The sequence below is a fragment of the Melitaea cinxia genome, chromosome 18, assembly GCF_905220565.1.
Source record: "Melitaea cinxia chromosome 18, ilMelCinx1.1, whole genome shotgun sequence".
NCBI lineage: Eukaryota > Metazoa > Arthropoda > Insecta > Lepidoptera > Nymphalidae > Melitaea > Melitaea cinxia.
The window spans coordinates 2,251,749-2,269,563 of NC_059411.1; the positions used below are offsets into that span (position 1 = coordinate 2,251,749).

Consider the following 17,815-nt stretch of genomic DNA (forward strand, 5'->3'; position numbering starts at 1 on the left):
GAATAGGCCATTAGGATCTGTTTTTAACAGCAGGAGGTATCTCCTCAATTAATGTACAACTTTTAGATTCAAATATGCGAGTAGAAATATATGATGAATATAAGAATTTCGATAGTAAAAGAGAATAATATTTGAAAAACTTTTATCTGTTCGATACCCCGCCATCCGTCAAATAACGTTATCGACAACCGGTCATATATTTTTAGGCGCTAATTATCCGATTGTGGGTAGCGCTATTTGACGGGTGACGAATACAAATAGACTTTGACAGCGGAAGGTAGAATCAGTAGGACCTCTTTCGCCTCAGTTAATAAACTGCAACTTTGAGATTAATATATGCGAATAAAAATATCTCATAAATATAGTAGAATTCGATGGTAAAAAGAATAATGAATCAAAGACTTTTTACCGTCGGATACTGTCATCCGTCAAATAGCGTTATCCCTAACAGGCAATAGGCGCGTTTATCTCATGATTTGCTGAAAGTTAAAATCTTATTTATTTACCAATTGGATTCTTAAGTTAAGGTTAAACAAGTCGCTCATCTTTCCATACAAACGTATAACAGTAACTTCTACAATGTTTGACGTTGACTATTCAAAATTAAGGATAATATCAATTGATCTTGTCATTATTTATGTATGTATGTACCCAAAACCGTAAAAAAGTGTACATTTAAAAAATACAAGCTTCTAAACTTTCGTATTTCAACACTGATTTTAGCCCAACTTTGGGCGAAAATAAATAGTATACGGAGAAATAAAACTCAAAAATAAAGCCGAAACAAAAAATAAACTGCAACTTTGAGATTAATATATGCGAATAAAAATATCTCATAAATATAGTAGAATTCGATGGTAAAAAGAATAATGCATCAAAGACTTCACTGCCGGATACTGGCATCCGTCAAATAGCATTATCCACAACTGTTGAAACAGGTCCTTAAGTGTCACAGATTGAAAATGGAAATACCTAACACATAATTTAATAAGTATCTGAAACTAAGTCATATAATCAAACCATTGAAATTAGCCCTTAATGTTTTTGTTTTTTTACTTATGTGTATTGTAGTTTTTCATTTGGAAATTTTGTGGATATAACAACGGCATTTTCTAATGATGTTTGGACGGTACAAAATTGAAACTCGAATTTATTAATTAATGTATGTTTGGATAAGGTCGGACCACTCTTCGATGAGTTGCATCTATTAGTTTCATTTATTTGCACGCATATCAAGTGAAAGAGTCTTGCATTCTACGTTGTCAACACTAAGGAACATCTCGTATTTCGCAGAATATACGGGTTGTACGATCTTACCCAAACACATCTTATTTGACATTAATTAATTATGGCTGATTAATGTACTCTCGTTTAAATTAAAAAAAAAGATTAATCCAGTATGATAAAAAAAAGTTAATTACCACGCTTTTTTTTATTTTTCTTGTATGCATATTACTTGAATTTTAGTAATGTGGTAAAATAATATATGTTTTCGAGGAAATAACCAAAATGTTATTATATTCTACTAGCCATTATATGGATTTAACTCATTTATATTTTAAGTCAAGATTTTTACGTTACTTATTGGATGTCACAATTCTTAGATATATTAGTATATAAATAAATATATATTGTTTGTTTAAAATATTAATAACTAATAGTTATAATATTTTTACAGTATTAGAGGTTTTATTTCATTTGTTTTCGGTTTCCCAAATATACATATTTTTTGCAACTGAGATCAAGTCTAATCATACAAACAACTTATCAGTAATCTTTTACAAAGTTCATTAAAATTATAACAGTGTTATTTTGTTTCAATCTACAAGTAAGAAAATAGTAATTGGTCTTTCAAAATATCAACATTTCGAACTAAATTAGTACAATTAAAAATTTAATTTTTTTTTGCATAACGCACATAAGGTCTGAAAAAAATTATATTTTCAATAGAAATAAATTCATAATTGAATATTTAATTTGTTTCAAATCAATAACAAGGTTACATCAACATTAATAATTAAAAAAATATCGTCTCTTACATAAGTTCAACAGTTTTACTTTACAGTGTGACAAAATAGTTTTTTTTTAAATGTATTATTTCTTTAATTGGAAGACCATTGGTGATAAATCGTAACACGAAGGCCGAATAGTAATTAAATTTAACATTTACAATAAACAACTGTATCTAGTGCCCGAATAAAGCTACGATATCGTGACAATCGAAACGAAATTAATAATAAAATTATATTATTACTTACATTTAAAATTACTTAAAATTTACTTATTTAATTATTTACAAAATTTCAGCGAATTCACAAAGCATTTATCACAGTTGCATACATTGCACCCACACTCTTAATTGCTCTAATGATTCAAGGATCATTTGTAAAACACGTAACAACACATACGTTTTTCCATTCACCCCTTTTGTAAGTCTACGTCAAATAAATCAACGCAAGTTGCATATAAACATAACGATAGAGACTGGTTGTTGAAAGCGTTTATCTGGCACATAAGTTAGGGCTGACACGGTTTACCAGCGAGTAAAATAGCCCTTAGGGCCTGTCCACATCAACTAATAAACTACAAATTTGGATTTACAGAAAGAGTGAATTTTGATGGTTAAAAAGGATAAAATATCAAAAACCTACTGTTTACTGATGAATACCATTATTTGATACCAACAACTGGTAAAATAAGCCATAAAAATAATGACTATCATAGGCCACACATCAACAGAAATTTAATTCCGTCGCGTTGAGCAATAATCTCTCTTTTCGTTTTCTGTTCGTACTTTACGAATGATCCCAAACTAAATGTATTGAAAAATTTCATTTAATTCGAAAATAATAATAAAAGCAGGTATAACGCAATAACATGAATAATGAGTTATAGGAACAATTTTTATAGTTATTTTTATATGTATTATATATAAGCCTGAATTATACATTAAGCCATTTAAATTTATAACGCAAACATTAAAAAAATACAAAGCAAAAATAAAGACTAGACACAATAAAAAAATATATATATTTATACAATAGAAAAAAACACTTCTATCGATAACTTAAAATAATTTTGTCTTTTAGATACATCACTAAATAATGCACTCGACACAACAAAGACCATCAAAACGTTGTTATCTTTTTTATTTCGATGTCTCATAAAAAAAAATCATATTTTTTTTTACAATTCTCATCCTCGTAATAAAATAAAGCAGAAAAACTAACATAATAATGTCTTTGAAGGAATAAATTGTTTTTGGTGTTTCGGCAGTTCAGACATGATTGAGAATTATTTGTTTACAAGAAAACAATTTCAAACAATATTGGAATCACGTAAACTAGCATATTTCAACTCATACATTTTTGACGGTAGTTGAAAAAAAAATTAACTATCGACAGATCAAAGTCGAACAAAAGTCTAAGGTCGTAAGCTTTTAGGAAACTGAAAATACAATATCAATATGGTTTTAAGTTCTTAAAATTATTGTTATTTATTCAGAAACTGATTATAGGCAACAACAGCAAAATCATTTGAAATTTAGAAATCAAGTCAATGGTGTTTCGGTTGGTTCAGTAGGCTTGAGATGGAAGCTGTAATCTCTCTTGTGATGGCACTATAAAAAATCTTATAATGAATTAAGGTTCTTTATTTTTCAAAACAAAACTAACGTTCTAGAATATTTACCGGAGTATTTGTAATTATTATATTTTGTATTAGTTTCCATGTTCGAAAAAAAAGGTCTTTTTCATATCACAGAAATGTAAACCTTTGTGCCGTTTTTGTATTTTTCTTATTTATTTTTCTTACAAATGATTTATCCCAAATTATCTTATTTCAGATGCTAATTAAACTATCATAAGATCTAACGGATTACCAGTAAACGTTAAGTTTTATGAAACATCTAATCTTCTAATTTTAATGATTACTTTATAAGAAATCACATTGAATTTAAAATAATTTATCCAATCTAATTAAAAAACTTCTGCAGGTGCTGAGTGTTTTCAATTTCTTAATGAGAGCCAAATCAAATCTTGTAGTTTAGTTCTGATATTCGCGAAATATAGTTAAAGCCAATAATTTTTCAACATTTGTTTAACGTCAACCAAAGTTTTAACCGTATCTTTACAAACAATCGTTACTCTGATTAATTTACAACATTAAATGTTTCAGAATAATCGTCTAATTCAACTCTCCATGTGAGTTTGTATTTTTCTCTGCCGTAAATGCCGTCTGCCGTTTATTTGTACTTCTTCGCTAAAAATCATATTACCTGTGAATACTGTAGTGAATATTGTAAATAAATTATTACTTTGCCGCTTTCATTTGCCTTCGAACAAAAACCAGACAAACCTTTGGAAGATTAGACGTTTCATAAAATTTTACTTGCACTTACTACTAGTGGTAGTGGAATAGATTGAGAAGGCGTCTGTTGAGGGGAAAGTTCTGTTTTAGTTCTGAAAGAGGCTCCTCTTCGTTTCTGATGCAGAAGTAGCTCGTTATTACGCTGCGGCAAATCGGGCACTTGTCCAGTTTAGCTGAAATGTGAAAAAAAAAAATAACAATTTGGGACGTTGCAAGAATATTTCGGGTATATAGACCTCGATAAAATTTTAATGGGACCACATGGTAAGCACCAGCTTTACACCCAGGTACACCCAAAAGTTGATGAGGCTCATAAAAAAACACAGTCGAATTGAGAACCTCCTTCTTTTCTTTGAAATCGGTTAAAAAGTACCCCATTTTACTATTAATGTAAAATTATTAATCAGAAAATATGTAAACACTATGTATTCCTGCTAAATATTACGTTCAAGTACGAGAACATTGTTTCCAAGACGCTCATCATTTATGCATGGCATATTGATTGCGCTACACCTGTTACAAGCAGATGGACGGATGGCCTAGTACCTTCTATAAGGATATATATAGGAGGTTACTGAGAAAAGACAAAGTGAATATATATATTAAAGATATCAATCTTATAAAATTTCCGAATATTTTTTTAATATTGATTTTTTTTTGTAGAATAATATTTAGTTATGTTATTATATGGTTTATAAAAGAAAATATAAGTCATGTACTTCTGTTTCATGCTTTATCTTGATATTTTAGGCTTATAAATAAAAACCTTCTTATTAGTATAGATATATTCCTTATAAATGTATTGGAAGAAATATGGATAAATATATTAGGGATTAAGTACTTACGGAATAAGAAATAGTATTTTTAAGTTACGAAATACAAAAGCAATAACGATATATTGCTTGGTATTGCTACACAATACCGACCCTAACATTATCCTCACCGAATAGGTCGACAAGGTCGCTCGAAGATTTAGAGTTTAAAGTTCTGGCATTGGCACGGATGTGATCGGATGTGACCGCGGGTATAGAATACTGATTGTTTTATGTTGAGGACATAAGACCTAGCGAAAGGCGATTTATATATTTATACACTTTAGTACACTGAACAAAAATTATAACAATAACATGTTAGAAATAAAAAATGATGTTAAAAGGCGGTCTTATCGTTAGAAGAGCGATCCGTTCCAGACAACTATTGGGCATAATATAAGACACGGTATAGTAATAATAATAATAATAATAATAATAATGCCGTGTGGTTCCCGGCAGAGTAGAATAGGACCACCCCTTCCTACGCCTAGGGTGTCGTAAAAGGCGACTAAGGGCAACAAAAGCTGCATAACACCCGCGCAGCCTCCTTGGAGAGCGTGAGTGCCTCTCCAAGTGAGTATATTAGCACTCAAAAAATACTATGATGGAGGATGATTTACAAAGGCGCATAGGGCCGCTGCCTGGGGGACGCCAGGGCGCGTCTGGAGCTGGCGCTGGACGTGGCAGCATGCGGGCCGCCAGCCAACCCCGCCGACCGGCACCACCACCTGACCGGTCGGGTTATCCACCATCCCCGCCAGTTGGCTTGGCGACGACAGAGTCCCAAGGGACTCAGCATTCGTTGCCCGCCGCTGGTGGAGTACGTCGCATGAGATGGACACCGAAAATGAACGAGAGTGTCATGCGTGCGTACTATAGGGCTGTAGGACGTGAAACCGGGCGGACTGGCTACCGGGCAGTAATGCACCGCGAGTTCCTACTGCTTGAGCCTACGCTAACTGTTACGGAACAGAACCTGGCAGATCGAGCTCGGTACATCCAACGAAAGGGCATATTTGACGCCGCCGAGCTCGAACGATTTCGACGTGAGGCTGCTCCTGAAGTCGAACCCGTGTCCACGGTGCGCAACGAAGTGTCAACGCAACAGGAAGGCGTTCGTAGCGAAGCGCCTGTGGAGGTGATCACTGAGGGAGCAGTCGCCCAAAAAGTAGAACAGATGAGAGGGATCTTGCAAGAGGCGATTTCCGAGACTCGAGGCGCTCCTCTGGAAATGAGACCGCGACTCTCTCGCCTCCCCCTCAATGCCGCGACGCGGAATGCCATTGAGGCAGCCAACAGACTGTTGCCGCCCTATTTGGAAGGCAGCCTCAGCTTGGAGGATACGGGTTCTATTCTCTTCGGCGCCGCTCTAGCGGTGCACCGCCTTGTCGGAGCCAAGACCCAGGAGTCTGGACGCGCTACTCATAAGAATAGCGACGTACCAGCCTGGAAGAGGAGAATAGAACGCCGTATCAACCTGGCCAGGGCCCTCATTGGTAGGCTGCTAGCTTTCAGGTCGGGCAACACAAGGCCAAGGATTGTGCGCTCTGTTAGAATGGCCTTCAACGGGCTAGGCATCAGCCTCGATCAGCCTTTTTTTTTTTTTTTTTTTTTTTTTTTTTTTTTTTTTTTTTTTTTTTTTTTTTTTTTTTTTTTTTTTTTTTTTTTTTTTTTTGATATCGCAGGGTAACCAGCCTCGATCAGCCTGACATAGCCGATAAACTAACGGAGCGCATCGACGGCCTGAAGCAGAGAATCGCGGCATGGGGAAAGCGCATTCGCAGGTACTCTGAGAGAGTTGAGCGCTTTCGACAAAATCGCCTCTTCGTGAGTGATCAGAAAAGGTTCTATAGAAAGCTGGAGAACCCGATATCGAGCTCTGCTTCCCTAAAACCGAGTACGGTTGACCTCGTCGCCTTCTGGCGCAACATATGGTCAGGGGAGGTGGAGCACGAGGAGGGCCCTTGGATTGCGGCGGTTCAGGACGCATGTGCTAAAATCGAACCGATGAACCCAATCGCCATCTCTACGGAGGACGTCAGTGGTGCGGTCCGGCGGGCTCCGAACTGGAAAAGTCCGGGGGCCGACGGTCTGCATCACTACTGGCTGAAAGGGCTCTCAGTCTGCCATGCGACCTTGGCCCGACAATACCAAGAGGCAATAGATCGGAAGACACTCCCGAACCTTTTCACTACCGGGATCACTCACTTAGCTCCTAAGTCCACCAACACCGCAGATCCCACCAACTACCGCCCCATAACGTGTCTGACCTCCATCTACAAGATACTGACGTCCGTTCTGAGCTGTAAGATCTCACGACATATTGGTGAGTTTAATATCTTGTCTGCAGCTCAGAACGGATGTCGTGGAGGCGGTCGCGGTACAAAGGAGCTCCTTCTCATCGACTCTGTGGCGGGCCAGCTTGTCAGACGCAACCGTCGGAACTTTTCGGCCGCCTGGATCGACTACAAAAAGGCTTTCGACTCGGTACCTCATTCATGGCTCCTGAGGGTCCTCGAGCTGTACAAGGTTGACCAGGCAGTTCGAGACTTCCTCGGAGTATGTATGGGGCAATGGAGCACGATCCTATGTCTCCAGGGCGAGCGACTGACGGGTGCGGATGACCAAATCAGGATACGGAGGGGTATTTTCCAGGGTGATTGCCTGAGTCCACTATGGTTCTGCTTGTCCTTGAACCCTCTAAGCACCCTGCTGGAGCGTTCGGGGACAGGCTTTCAGTTTCGGAGAGGAGGTACTAAAGTCTCCCACCTTCTCTACATGGACGACCTCAAATTGCTGGCACCTAACGCGGCACGCCTGCAGGAACTGCTGAAAATCACTACGGAGTTCAGCAGTTCCATCAGGATGCAGCTTGGAGTAGATAAGTGTGCGGTCGTGCATGTGGACAGGGGTCAGGTGACTCAATCGTCGCAGCTTAGTCTCGAATTAACATCATTCAAGACCCTTTCCGAAGCTGAATCTTACCGGTATCTGGGTATGTCACAATGCATAGGGGTGAAGGAAGTGGACATGAAACAGGCAGTTTGTGAAATCTTTTTTGGACGGCTGACAAAAGTTCTTCGGAGCTACTTGTCTGGAGCCAACAAGGTCCGAGCCTATAACGCTTGGGTCATGCCCACTCTCTTGTACACCTTTGGCATACTCAGATGGACTCAGACCGAACTTGACGCCCTGGACAGAAGAGTCCGCACAACTATGACGCACCATCGCATGCACCACCCTAAGTCGTCGGTCATGAGACTGTACATCCCGCGGAAGTGTGGTGGTCGAGGCATGTTAAGCGCTAAGACTATGCATAACCGCGAGGTGTGCAGCCTCAGGGCCTACTTTGAAACGAGACGGGACAGCGCTTTGCATGGTGACGTTTCAATGTGTGACAAAGGACTAACCCCCCTAGCCTTGGCCAAAGAGAACTGGCAGAAACCGGTCGTACTGAGCACCTCTGACCGGGAGACCGTATGGATGGAGAAGGAACTGCATGGACGGTTCTACAAGGCGCTTCACGCACCACACGTGGACAGTAAGGCCTCCGTGCAGTGGCTGCGATTCGGCGACCTCTTTGGAGAAACCGAAGGTTTTGTCTGTGCAATACAAGATCAGGTGGTCAAGACGAACAACTACCGAAAGCACGTCCTGAAGGATGGCACTCCCGACTTCTGTCGAGCCTGTCGTCATCCCGGTGAGTCACTCAGGCATGTGCTTTCGGGTTGTTCCGTGCTTGCTAATACTGAGTACTTGCACAGACACAACCAAGTGGCCAAGATTCTCCACCAAGAGCTTGCTCTTATGTACGGTCTTCTGGAACAGAGGATGCCGTATTACCAATACTCACCGGTGCCAGTACTCGAACGCGACGGAGTCCGGCTCTACTGGGACCTGCCTATCGCCACAGACAGGACGATACTGGCGAACAAGCCTGATATCGTGGTGATGGACAGGGCACGGTCGAGGGTATTTTTAGTGGACATCACCGTCCCGCATGACGAGAACCTCGTGAAAGCCGAGACTGAGAAAAAACGTAAATATCTGGATCTGGCGCACGAGATTGTCGACATGTGGGGTGTGGGGTCTGCTGAAATAATCCCTATCGTAATATCTGCCAACGGTTTGATCCCGGTTAGCCTCGCTCACCATCTGAGGCAACTGGGGATCCGGGACGGTTCGCTCGCAGCCAGGATGCAGAAGGCGGTGTTACTTGACTCGGCTAGGATTGTCCGCCGGTTTCTCAGCCTACAGCCCTAACCCCCGGCCGTTTGATCTCCCTGCCGGGGCTATTCCTCCACCCGCTTATATTTATATATGTAAGTATAAGTAAATTTACTATATTATTTATATAAGTAGTTATTATAATATATCTATCTATTATTTATTGGGCGGGCGGAGTGAAATTCAGTACAATAATAATAATAATAATAATTCCTTATTGCCGACTAAAGTCCATATTGGGTTAGTAAAACAAAACAAAATAAAAAAATCAATAAGTAAAAATAAATCAAAGAATCAAAAATGGTGTTAGTAGACAAAAACAGAAAACTAAGAAAAATAAAATAGCATGAACTTATGATAAATGGTATTATATTATATGGTAACTAAAGCTAAATTTACTAATCAGTAATTTTAGTATATAAATAGTAAATAGTGAATTCGGTAGGGAAGTGAAGTAAACAAAGAGAAGTACCTAATGAATAGTGTCACCTAGGAGAGTTGCAATTAGCAGATATATAAGATACGTAGATATACAGATATTACAATAGACAGACATAATATACATATAAATGAAACACATTATGTGGATAAATACATAGAATACATAATACAGGTGTAACAATACTCATACATGATTTATGCAGAGATATTAAAAAGAATTATGACGTATCAAACGACATATTATATGACGTAGTAATGACCTTGAGGTAATTTTTGAAGCAAGACGCGGATTGGGCTTGTTTTATAGCAGGAGGTAGAGCGTTCCAAAGTTGAACAGTTTATGACGTAGTAATGACCTTGAGGTAATTTTTGAAGCAAGACAAGGATTGGACGTGTTTTATAGCAGGAGGTAGAGCGTTCTAAAGTTGAACAGCTTTAACTGAAAAAAGAGTTGGAGTAAAAGAAGCAGTGTGAGCTGGAGTTTCGATTATCAAACTAGTTTCGGATCTGAGGGTGCGTTCGTGCTTATTACAAAGATACTTGTAACGCTCCTCAGTGCCGGATTTATATTTTTTATGAGTGTAGGCCACTTTATTTCTGCCGCCCCATGTACATACCTTTCTTAAATAATAATTTGAAAATTATTATTTAAATAAACGAATGAAAGTTAAATAAACGAATCAATTAGTCATTAAGAAAGAAAGCGTAAAAAAGAAACAAGATATACAATTTTTTACGGGCCTTTTTAATAGCAAAATCATCTATAATATCACCATAGTTTATGGTATTCATTATATCTGCTTCTATGTAGAGAAGAGCTAGAGAATTCATTTTTTCTTGAGACAATGAAGACGGTCTTCATCAATCAAGTGACCGTCCTCTGAAATCTGCCGCCCTTAGGACGCTGCCGCCACTAGGTAGCGGCCTATACGGCCTATTTATAAATCCAGGACTGACGCTTCTTGAGGTAAAGAGGTGTACTAGGATAAAAAAGTCAGAAAGGTGACTTAGAATATCGGATTCGATCGCAGTGTCCGTAGTGACAGAATAAGTAAAATTCTCATTGAGTTTATAGTCAAAGGAATTTGCAGTGCGCATTGTTTGGTTTTGCCAACTCAGAGTATCTTTAAAAATTTCCAGATTTTTCCATGATCTACTGCCTCCTGCTATTTTATAGCACCTTACGTTATTATTGATACCTTTTTAAATTTAATTTATTTTGATAACAAATGTATTTTATAATTAAACTGTAAAATTTAGAAAAAAATACAAGAAAAATAGATGTATGTTTCATTTCAAAAATATAGTACAAAAATTATAAAACGCATAATTATAACAATCATAAATACATCGAATTCACCGAACAGTTGCCGTGACCGGTACGCTAACTGAATAAAACTTCACATGGGGAGCTAATGGAGGCCATTTTGATTTATCGATTACTATACTTTTAAAAAAAAATCACTTAATACACACTCGTTCGTTAATGTTTAACTTTGAATATATGTTGTAAAGCGCAGTTAGAACTATTAGTAATAATAGTTTTTTTTAAGTTAAAAATCCATTACTTAAATCACTTGATTCATATTTATCTTGTGTCACAATAATCTGACCTACATGGTCTAACACGTGCCTTTTTTTTTCAAATTACTTTTTAATGGGATATCTATTAAATCATTAGTGTATATGATTTTCTGACAATCATACACATTTATTGTAACTGTTCCATACGGAGGTGAAAATGTTTACATCCAATTAATAAATAATAATTTTTGCTTATCTGTGGAATATACTGGTAAATATGATTTAAATACGCTGTCTTGGGATTTTGAAATTATGTTTAAAACGTAGAAGCACGTGACAGTGCATTTATTAAAGTTGTCTAACAATATATTTTATATTCATACTAAGCTGTGTCCGCGGTTTCACTCGCGGCATTAATCGAAATAAAATATAGCCTATATTTTAAATTTGACAAAGTTACACATCATTAGTCCGGCCAAACTCCGTGACACGACATTTTAATTACGTAAATAAATAGATAGATAGATAGATGGATAGATGGATAGGTAGATAGATAGATGGATAGGTAGATAGATAGATAGATAGATGGATAGGTAGGTAGATAGATAGATAGATCGATAGATAGATAACTGACCCGGAACTTGTTATCGATTATATTTATTATTTCTCAATTTTCTATTGTACAAACCATTTCATGACGATTTATTTATTTACAATATGGAACACATTAAAAAAATCTAATTTATTGCAATCGTAATACGTTTCGCCGATTTATTTTCATTTGTATAGATCGACAAATACCGAAATAAGTCATTTCAACGAATATAAAGATAGAGTAAATGTTACGTTATATTTATTAACAATAATAAGCGACGACGAGGTCGCTAAGTTAGTACTCGCGACCGCTTCCTACTTATTGTTGGCGATGAGGATCATCGGTTCACGGAGCGAATACCTAATGACACACGTATCACGTTCATGCATATTGGATATTGGTTTATATTTCTATCGGAGGAAATGTTAGGTTAGGTAAAGGTTATTTACGAGAAAAACAAAAACAAAATAAAATTCGATAATTTAAAGTAAGTTCTCAATGTTTGACGATAATATTTTAACTTACAACGAAAAAACGGAGGTTTTCAAGAACGCATAACTTTTTATAGATTTTTCCATTTTATAAAACTTTTTTTTTATTAGATAGGGTATACCCCGAGAAAAAAAAATCCCACCCAAAAAGTGGGAAATTACGGGTGATTTATCGTTCACTCAGAGACTTCAATGCCGAATTGTTTATTACAAAGGCAGCTATTTTAAAAGTAAATAATAAAAATTAATTATTAAAAAACGAAAACTCAGACTGCGACAAATAATAACAAAAAAGAGAAAAACAAGCTTTACAATTTTGTGTAATGTGTATTCAGTACACCGTGGATTTTTTTTATCACTAGGTCGGCAAACAAGCGTACGGCTCACCTGATGGTAAGCGATTACCGTAGCTTATAGACGCCTGCAACACCAGAAGCATCGCAAGCGCGTGGCCGACCCAATCCCCAATCCCCCCAGGAGCTCTGGTCACCTTACTCACCAACAGGAACACAATACTGCTTGAAAACAGTATTATTTTGCTGTGATCTTCTGTAAGGTCGAGGTACTACCCCAGTCGGGCTGCTCCATATTTTGAGCAAAAAATTCCTCCTGTGCCCTACCTCAGTTAAGTTAATTGTAGTTAGTTATTATTAGTTAGTTAATTATACTCCATTCGATACTTTCATGAACTACAGATATTTTAATGCATTAATAATGTTATTAATTACTTCAAATTATTGCTCGCGTAAACAAGTAATTATACAAAATACTGATTATACCAGCAATCGGACATTACCAAAACCTAAGTAAACTACTATCGATTAAAATATATCATTAATTAACACAAATTTTATTATATTCTTAGGCCCAGTCAGTCAGTCAGTTAAGGCTATTGCAGTCCACTGCTGGACATCATCATTATCATCATCATTACAACCTATACAGTCCACTGCTGGAGATAGGCCTCCACAAGCTTACGCCAAAAATAGCGCGAACTCATGTGTGTTGCCCATAGTCACCACGCTGGGCAGGCGGGTTGGTGACCGCAGTACTGGCTTTGTCGCACCGAAGACGCTGCTGCCCGTCTTCGGCCTGTGTATTTCAAAGTTAGCAGTTGGATGGTTATCCCGCCACCGGTCGGCTTTATACTGCTGGACATAGGCCTCCCCAAGTTCGCGCCAGACATCCCGGTTGTCCGCAATCCTCATCCAGCCTACATCTTACGTAGATCGTCGGTCCAACGGGCAAGAGGATAAATAATTGGATGTCCAACGAACATTTAATGGTTTTTAATTATTTAGACATTTAACATTAAACTCATTAATAATAAATAGCTATTAGCAAATTAGTTACAGAAATTTGTTCCTGGTTATGAATATTCATTCAGTTTAAATATTTAAATATTCAAATAATATAATGCATTAATTAAAACTAAATTAACACACAGGATCACAATCTAATATTAATGTATGTATGTATGTATGTATTTATGTATGTCCCTGACCAATTGAATGTAAAATAAATGTATTAAATACAGTTTTGTTGAATTTAAAAGGAAGTAAATAAATATAAATAAATATCTACAAAATAAACACACGGTCGTCTGTTCCTAAAGTAAGCAACTTATTGCTTGTGTTATAGGTAACAGCTGACTGGTATAGCTACATATATATATTTCGATAAATATACTTGTAAATAATACATATATGAATATATAAATAAATATTTATATTACACCCAGACTCGGGGTGGGAACTGAACCCACAACCCTCGGAACAGAAAGCAGGGTCGCTACAAACTCCACCAACGTGCTAGTCAAGAAGTACTTGTTGTTGACGCCAGTTTAATCTAATATATAAAATTCTCGTGTCTCGGTGTTTGTAGTTAAACTCCTCCGAATCTGCTTGACCGATTCTCATGAAATTTTGTGTGCATATTGGGTAGGTCTGAGAATCGAACAACATTTATTTTTCATACCCCGAAGCTATAGGGGGGGGGGGGATTAAGTGGTTAATAATATATATGGCAAAACAACGTTTGCGGGGTCAGTTAGTAACATGTATGAAATCGTTAGATAATTCAATCATCACGAAATCTCAAAAACTACTGGACCTATAAAAAAGAAATTTGGCAGGGACGTAGTTTATATTTATTAGGAGTCCGCTAAGAACGGCTTTTTTGATAGGGCCGGATTAAAGGGGTCTAAGGGTTCTAATAAGTTTATATGAAAGTCTTAAATTTGTTGTGATACAAGCTTGAATTTTGACAAAAAAACAGAAGTCAATAGTTAGTAAACGTCCCCTAAGAACAAATTTTGCGGGTGATAACAAGTTTTTACAAGTCCTTAATTTTTCGGGCTTGACATTAGCATTTGACGCAGAGGTAGATTATAGTTAGTAAGATGGATTTTGCGACAGGTCCGAATTAAGGAGGTCTAAGGGCTTTCGCAAGCATTTTTTGTTTGACACACTTTTCAAGTTTATAATTAGTAGACGTCCGTTTATAGCGGATTTTGAACAACTATATCTCTAAGGGATTTACATATATGTTGCTTTATTGCTTTACTTTGTATGACAAGTTCGTCATTTTTAAAGTTAGAAACGTGAAACTTTATATTTGGACTACTTACAGGTCAAAAATGACTATACGTATTTCAGTCTTTGAGGAAATTTTAATGTTAAGTTGTAAATGTTCGTGTAGACCATACAGATAATTGGTATGCTCTAGATATTTGGGTTGTATGTTCGACAAAGTATCATCAAACTGTTACTGACAAGAGTTTGTGTAGACCATAGAAATGTTTTTTTATAGTCTAATCGTTTGTGTTAAACGCTACACGCCCACTGGGGTCAGTCAATAGGGTTTTCTCCTGTGTCGGGGTCCAGAAACAGACACAATACACATCACAAACGCTCAGACGACGACGAATCCCCCCGCGAGCGCCAGCGCACAGTACCATCGTACTGTTTACCGACAAACGTTAGTGTAGAGTAGAGCTGTAACGGCCTAGATAAGTCTTCGTCCTCGCGCGCCTCACCCGCCTCGCCCGCCTTGCCCGCCTCGTCCTCGTCCTCGCCCTTGCCCGCCTCGCCCGCCACGTACAGTTGTACGAGTGTAGGGACACGGTATCGAATACAAAGTATCGATACTGTATTCATAAGTAGTATCGAAAAAAAAGTATCTTACTCATATAAGTATCTAAACAAAAGTATCGATACTTTAGGTATCGAGTACAAACACAAAAGTACTTGATACCCAGACGAATTAATCTTCGACTTCCAAAAAAAATGGTCGTCGCTTTAAATTATCGTACAAATTTCAATCAACAAAAAAAAAGGTAATAAGTACTCATTTAAAACTTTCCACACGATACCTGCCAAAAAGTATTTATTGAGTAAAAGTATCGAGTACAAAAGTATCGGTATCGAATGGTAATGTACTCGATACCACAAAGTGTCGATACTTTTTTCGTGTCCCTATACGAGTGTACTCACGCAGGCAGCGCGCGCACAGACAGGCGTGGCGGCACGGCAGCAGCGCGCGCGACAGCGGCGCGGCGGCGCACACGCAGCACAGCGCCTCGCGCGCGTACCCGCCGCCCGCCTCGCCCTCGCCCTCGCCCTCGCCCGCCTCGCCCGACACGTACAGTTGCTGCAATCACGTCGCGTTCTACGTTACCCTACTATAATTACATATGTATATCACCTTACTAAAACTGTTGAGCCACTGGTTTTTGAGATTTTAAAGATGCAGATTTTAAATTTACTTATTTAATCAGCTTTACTGTTTACTGTATAATTTTTTTTTCACATATAATTTTAGCTATGGTATGCCTTCATGTACAGCCGTGTGTTGGCGGAAGAACGCAAGTTTAATAATCAAATCAGCCTTTCAAAGTCCACTACTGGACATAGGCCTTCACAAGTTCACTTAAAAAATGGCGTGAACTCATGTGTTTTGCCCATAATCACCACGCTGGGCAGGCGGGTTGGTGACCGCAGAGCTGGCTTTGTCGCACCAAAGACGCTGCTGCCCGTCTTCGGCCTGTGTATTTCAAAGCCAGCAAAAAAATTCAAAATCTAAATAAGAGATTTATTAGATCAAATGTTCTTATATAGTCTTACTAATGCCATCGATATTCCAGATTTATTATAAAAATAGTACTTCTAAATTGTTACTAGATTAGCACATCAAGCTTGATACATATTAACGGAATTATCATTTTGAATTTTTTTTTTTTTTTTTATGTCACTAGGTCGGCAAACAAGCGTACGGCTCACCTGATGGTAAGCGATTACCGTAGCTTATAGACGCCTGCAACACCAGAAGCATCGCAAGCGCGTTGCCGACCCAATCCCCAATCCCCCCCCCCAGGAGCTCTGGTCACCTTACTCACCAACAGGAACACAATACTGCTTGAAAACAGTATTATTTTGCTGTGATCTTCTGTAAGGTCGAGGTACTACCCCAGTCGGGCTGCTCCATATTTTGAGCAGGAAATTCCTGCTGTGCCCTACCTCAGTGCTGCTGTGCCCTACCTCAGTATTTTTATTAATGGTCGCTTATTGACAAATTTTCTTATTAACTCTTTGTATTACTTGACGCGATAATGCAAGTTTAATAATATGGTGTGTCAAATGGTTAGATCGTTCGATCATCACGAAATCTCAAAAACTACTGGACCCCATAAAGAAATTTGGTAGGGACGTATTTGTAGTTACTAGGAGTCCTCTAAGAACATATTTTTCGATAGAGCCGAATTAAAGGGGGTCTAAGGGTTTTACAAGTTTTTATGAAAGTCCTTCATTTTTGTGCTACAAGCTTTAAGTTTGGCAGGATGTGTAGTTAACAGTTAGTAGATGTCCTCTAAGAACAAATTTTGCGGCAGGGCCCTATTAAACAGGTTTTAAGGTTCTTACAAATATATAGAAGATAGATGATTATGCTGTGTGTTTACGGAATTAAAGAATATAGCCACCTCCTCTCTTCCCGTGGGTGTCGTAAGAGGCGACTAAGGGATAACACAGTGTATAATTTGGAAATCATTATATTATTTAGTTATAATTGTTAGAATAGTTCTATAAAGTAAAACTAGATGGCGCTGCCCTGTGTTTAAACATGCTAACGTTTCGTTTTCTAAATTACATATAGTTTAAGAATATTTTTAATAAATTGCTATGCGTTTTCCGGGTATATGGTAGTTTTACTGGCCCTGGCTCTATCGACTGAGAAACACACAGTTCCATTACCACCTAGGAAGTAACAGGAACAACCCGCCTGCCCAGCGTGGTGACTATAGGCAAAACACACGAGTTCACGCCATTTTTGGGTCGAACTTGTGGAGGCCTATGTCCAGT

General features: G+C 37.8%; 1 protein-coding gene across 1 annotated transcript in view; it reads right to left on the reverse strand.

The window, feature by feature from the left end:
• Window positions 1–4,103: 4,103 nt before the first annotated feature.
• LOC123662184 (cell growth regulator with RING finger domain protein 1-like) overlaps window positions 4,104–17,815 on the reverse strand; it is a 67,946-nt gene continuing 54,234 nt past the window's right edge. The window contains exons 6-7 of the mRNA XM_045597068.1: window positions 15,953–16,109; window positions 4,104–4,541 (exon numbers count right to left, since the gene is read on the reverse strand). Coding sequence (XP_045453024.1) covers window positions 4,402–4,541; window positions 15,953–16,109 — 297 coding nt within the window. The 3' untranslated portion in view covers window positions 4,104–4,401. The remainder of the gene's footprint in view (window positions 4,542–15,952; window positions 16,110–17,815) is intronic.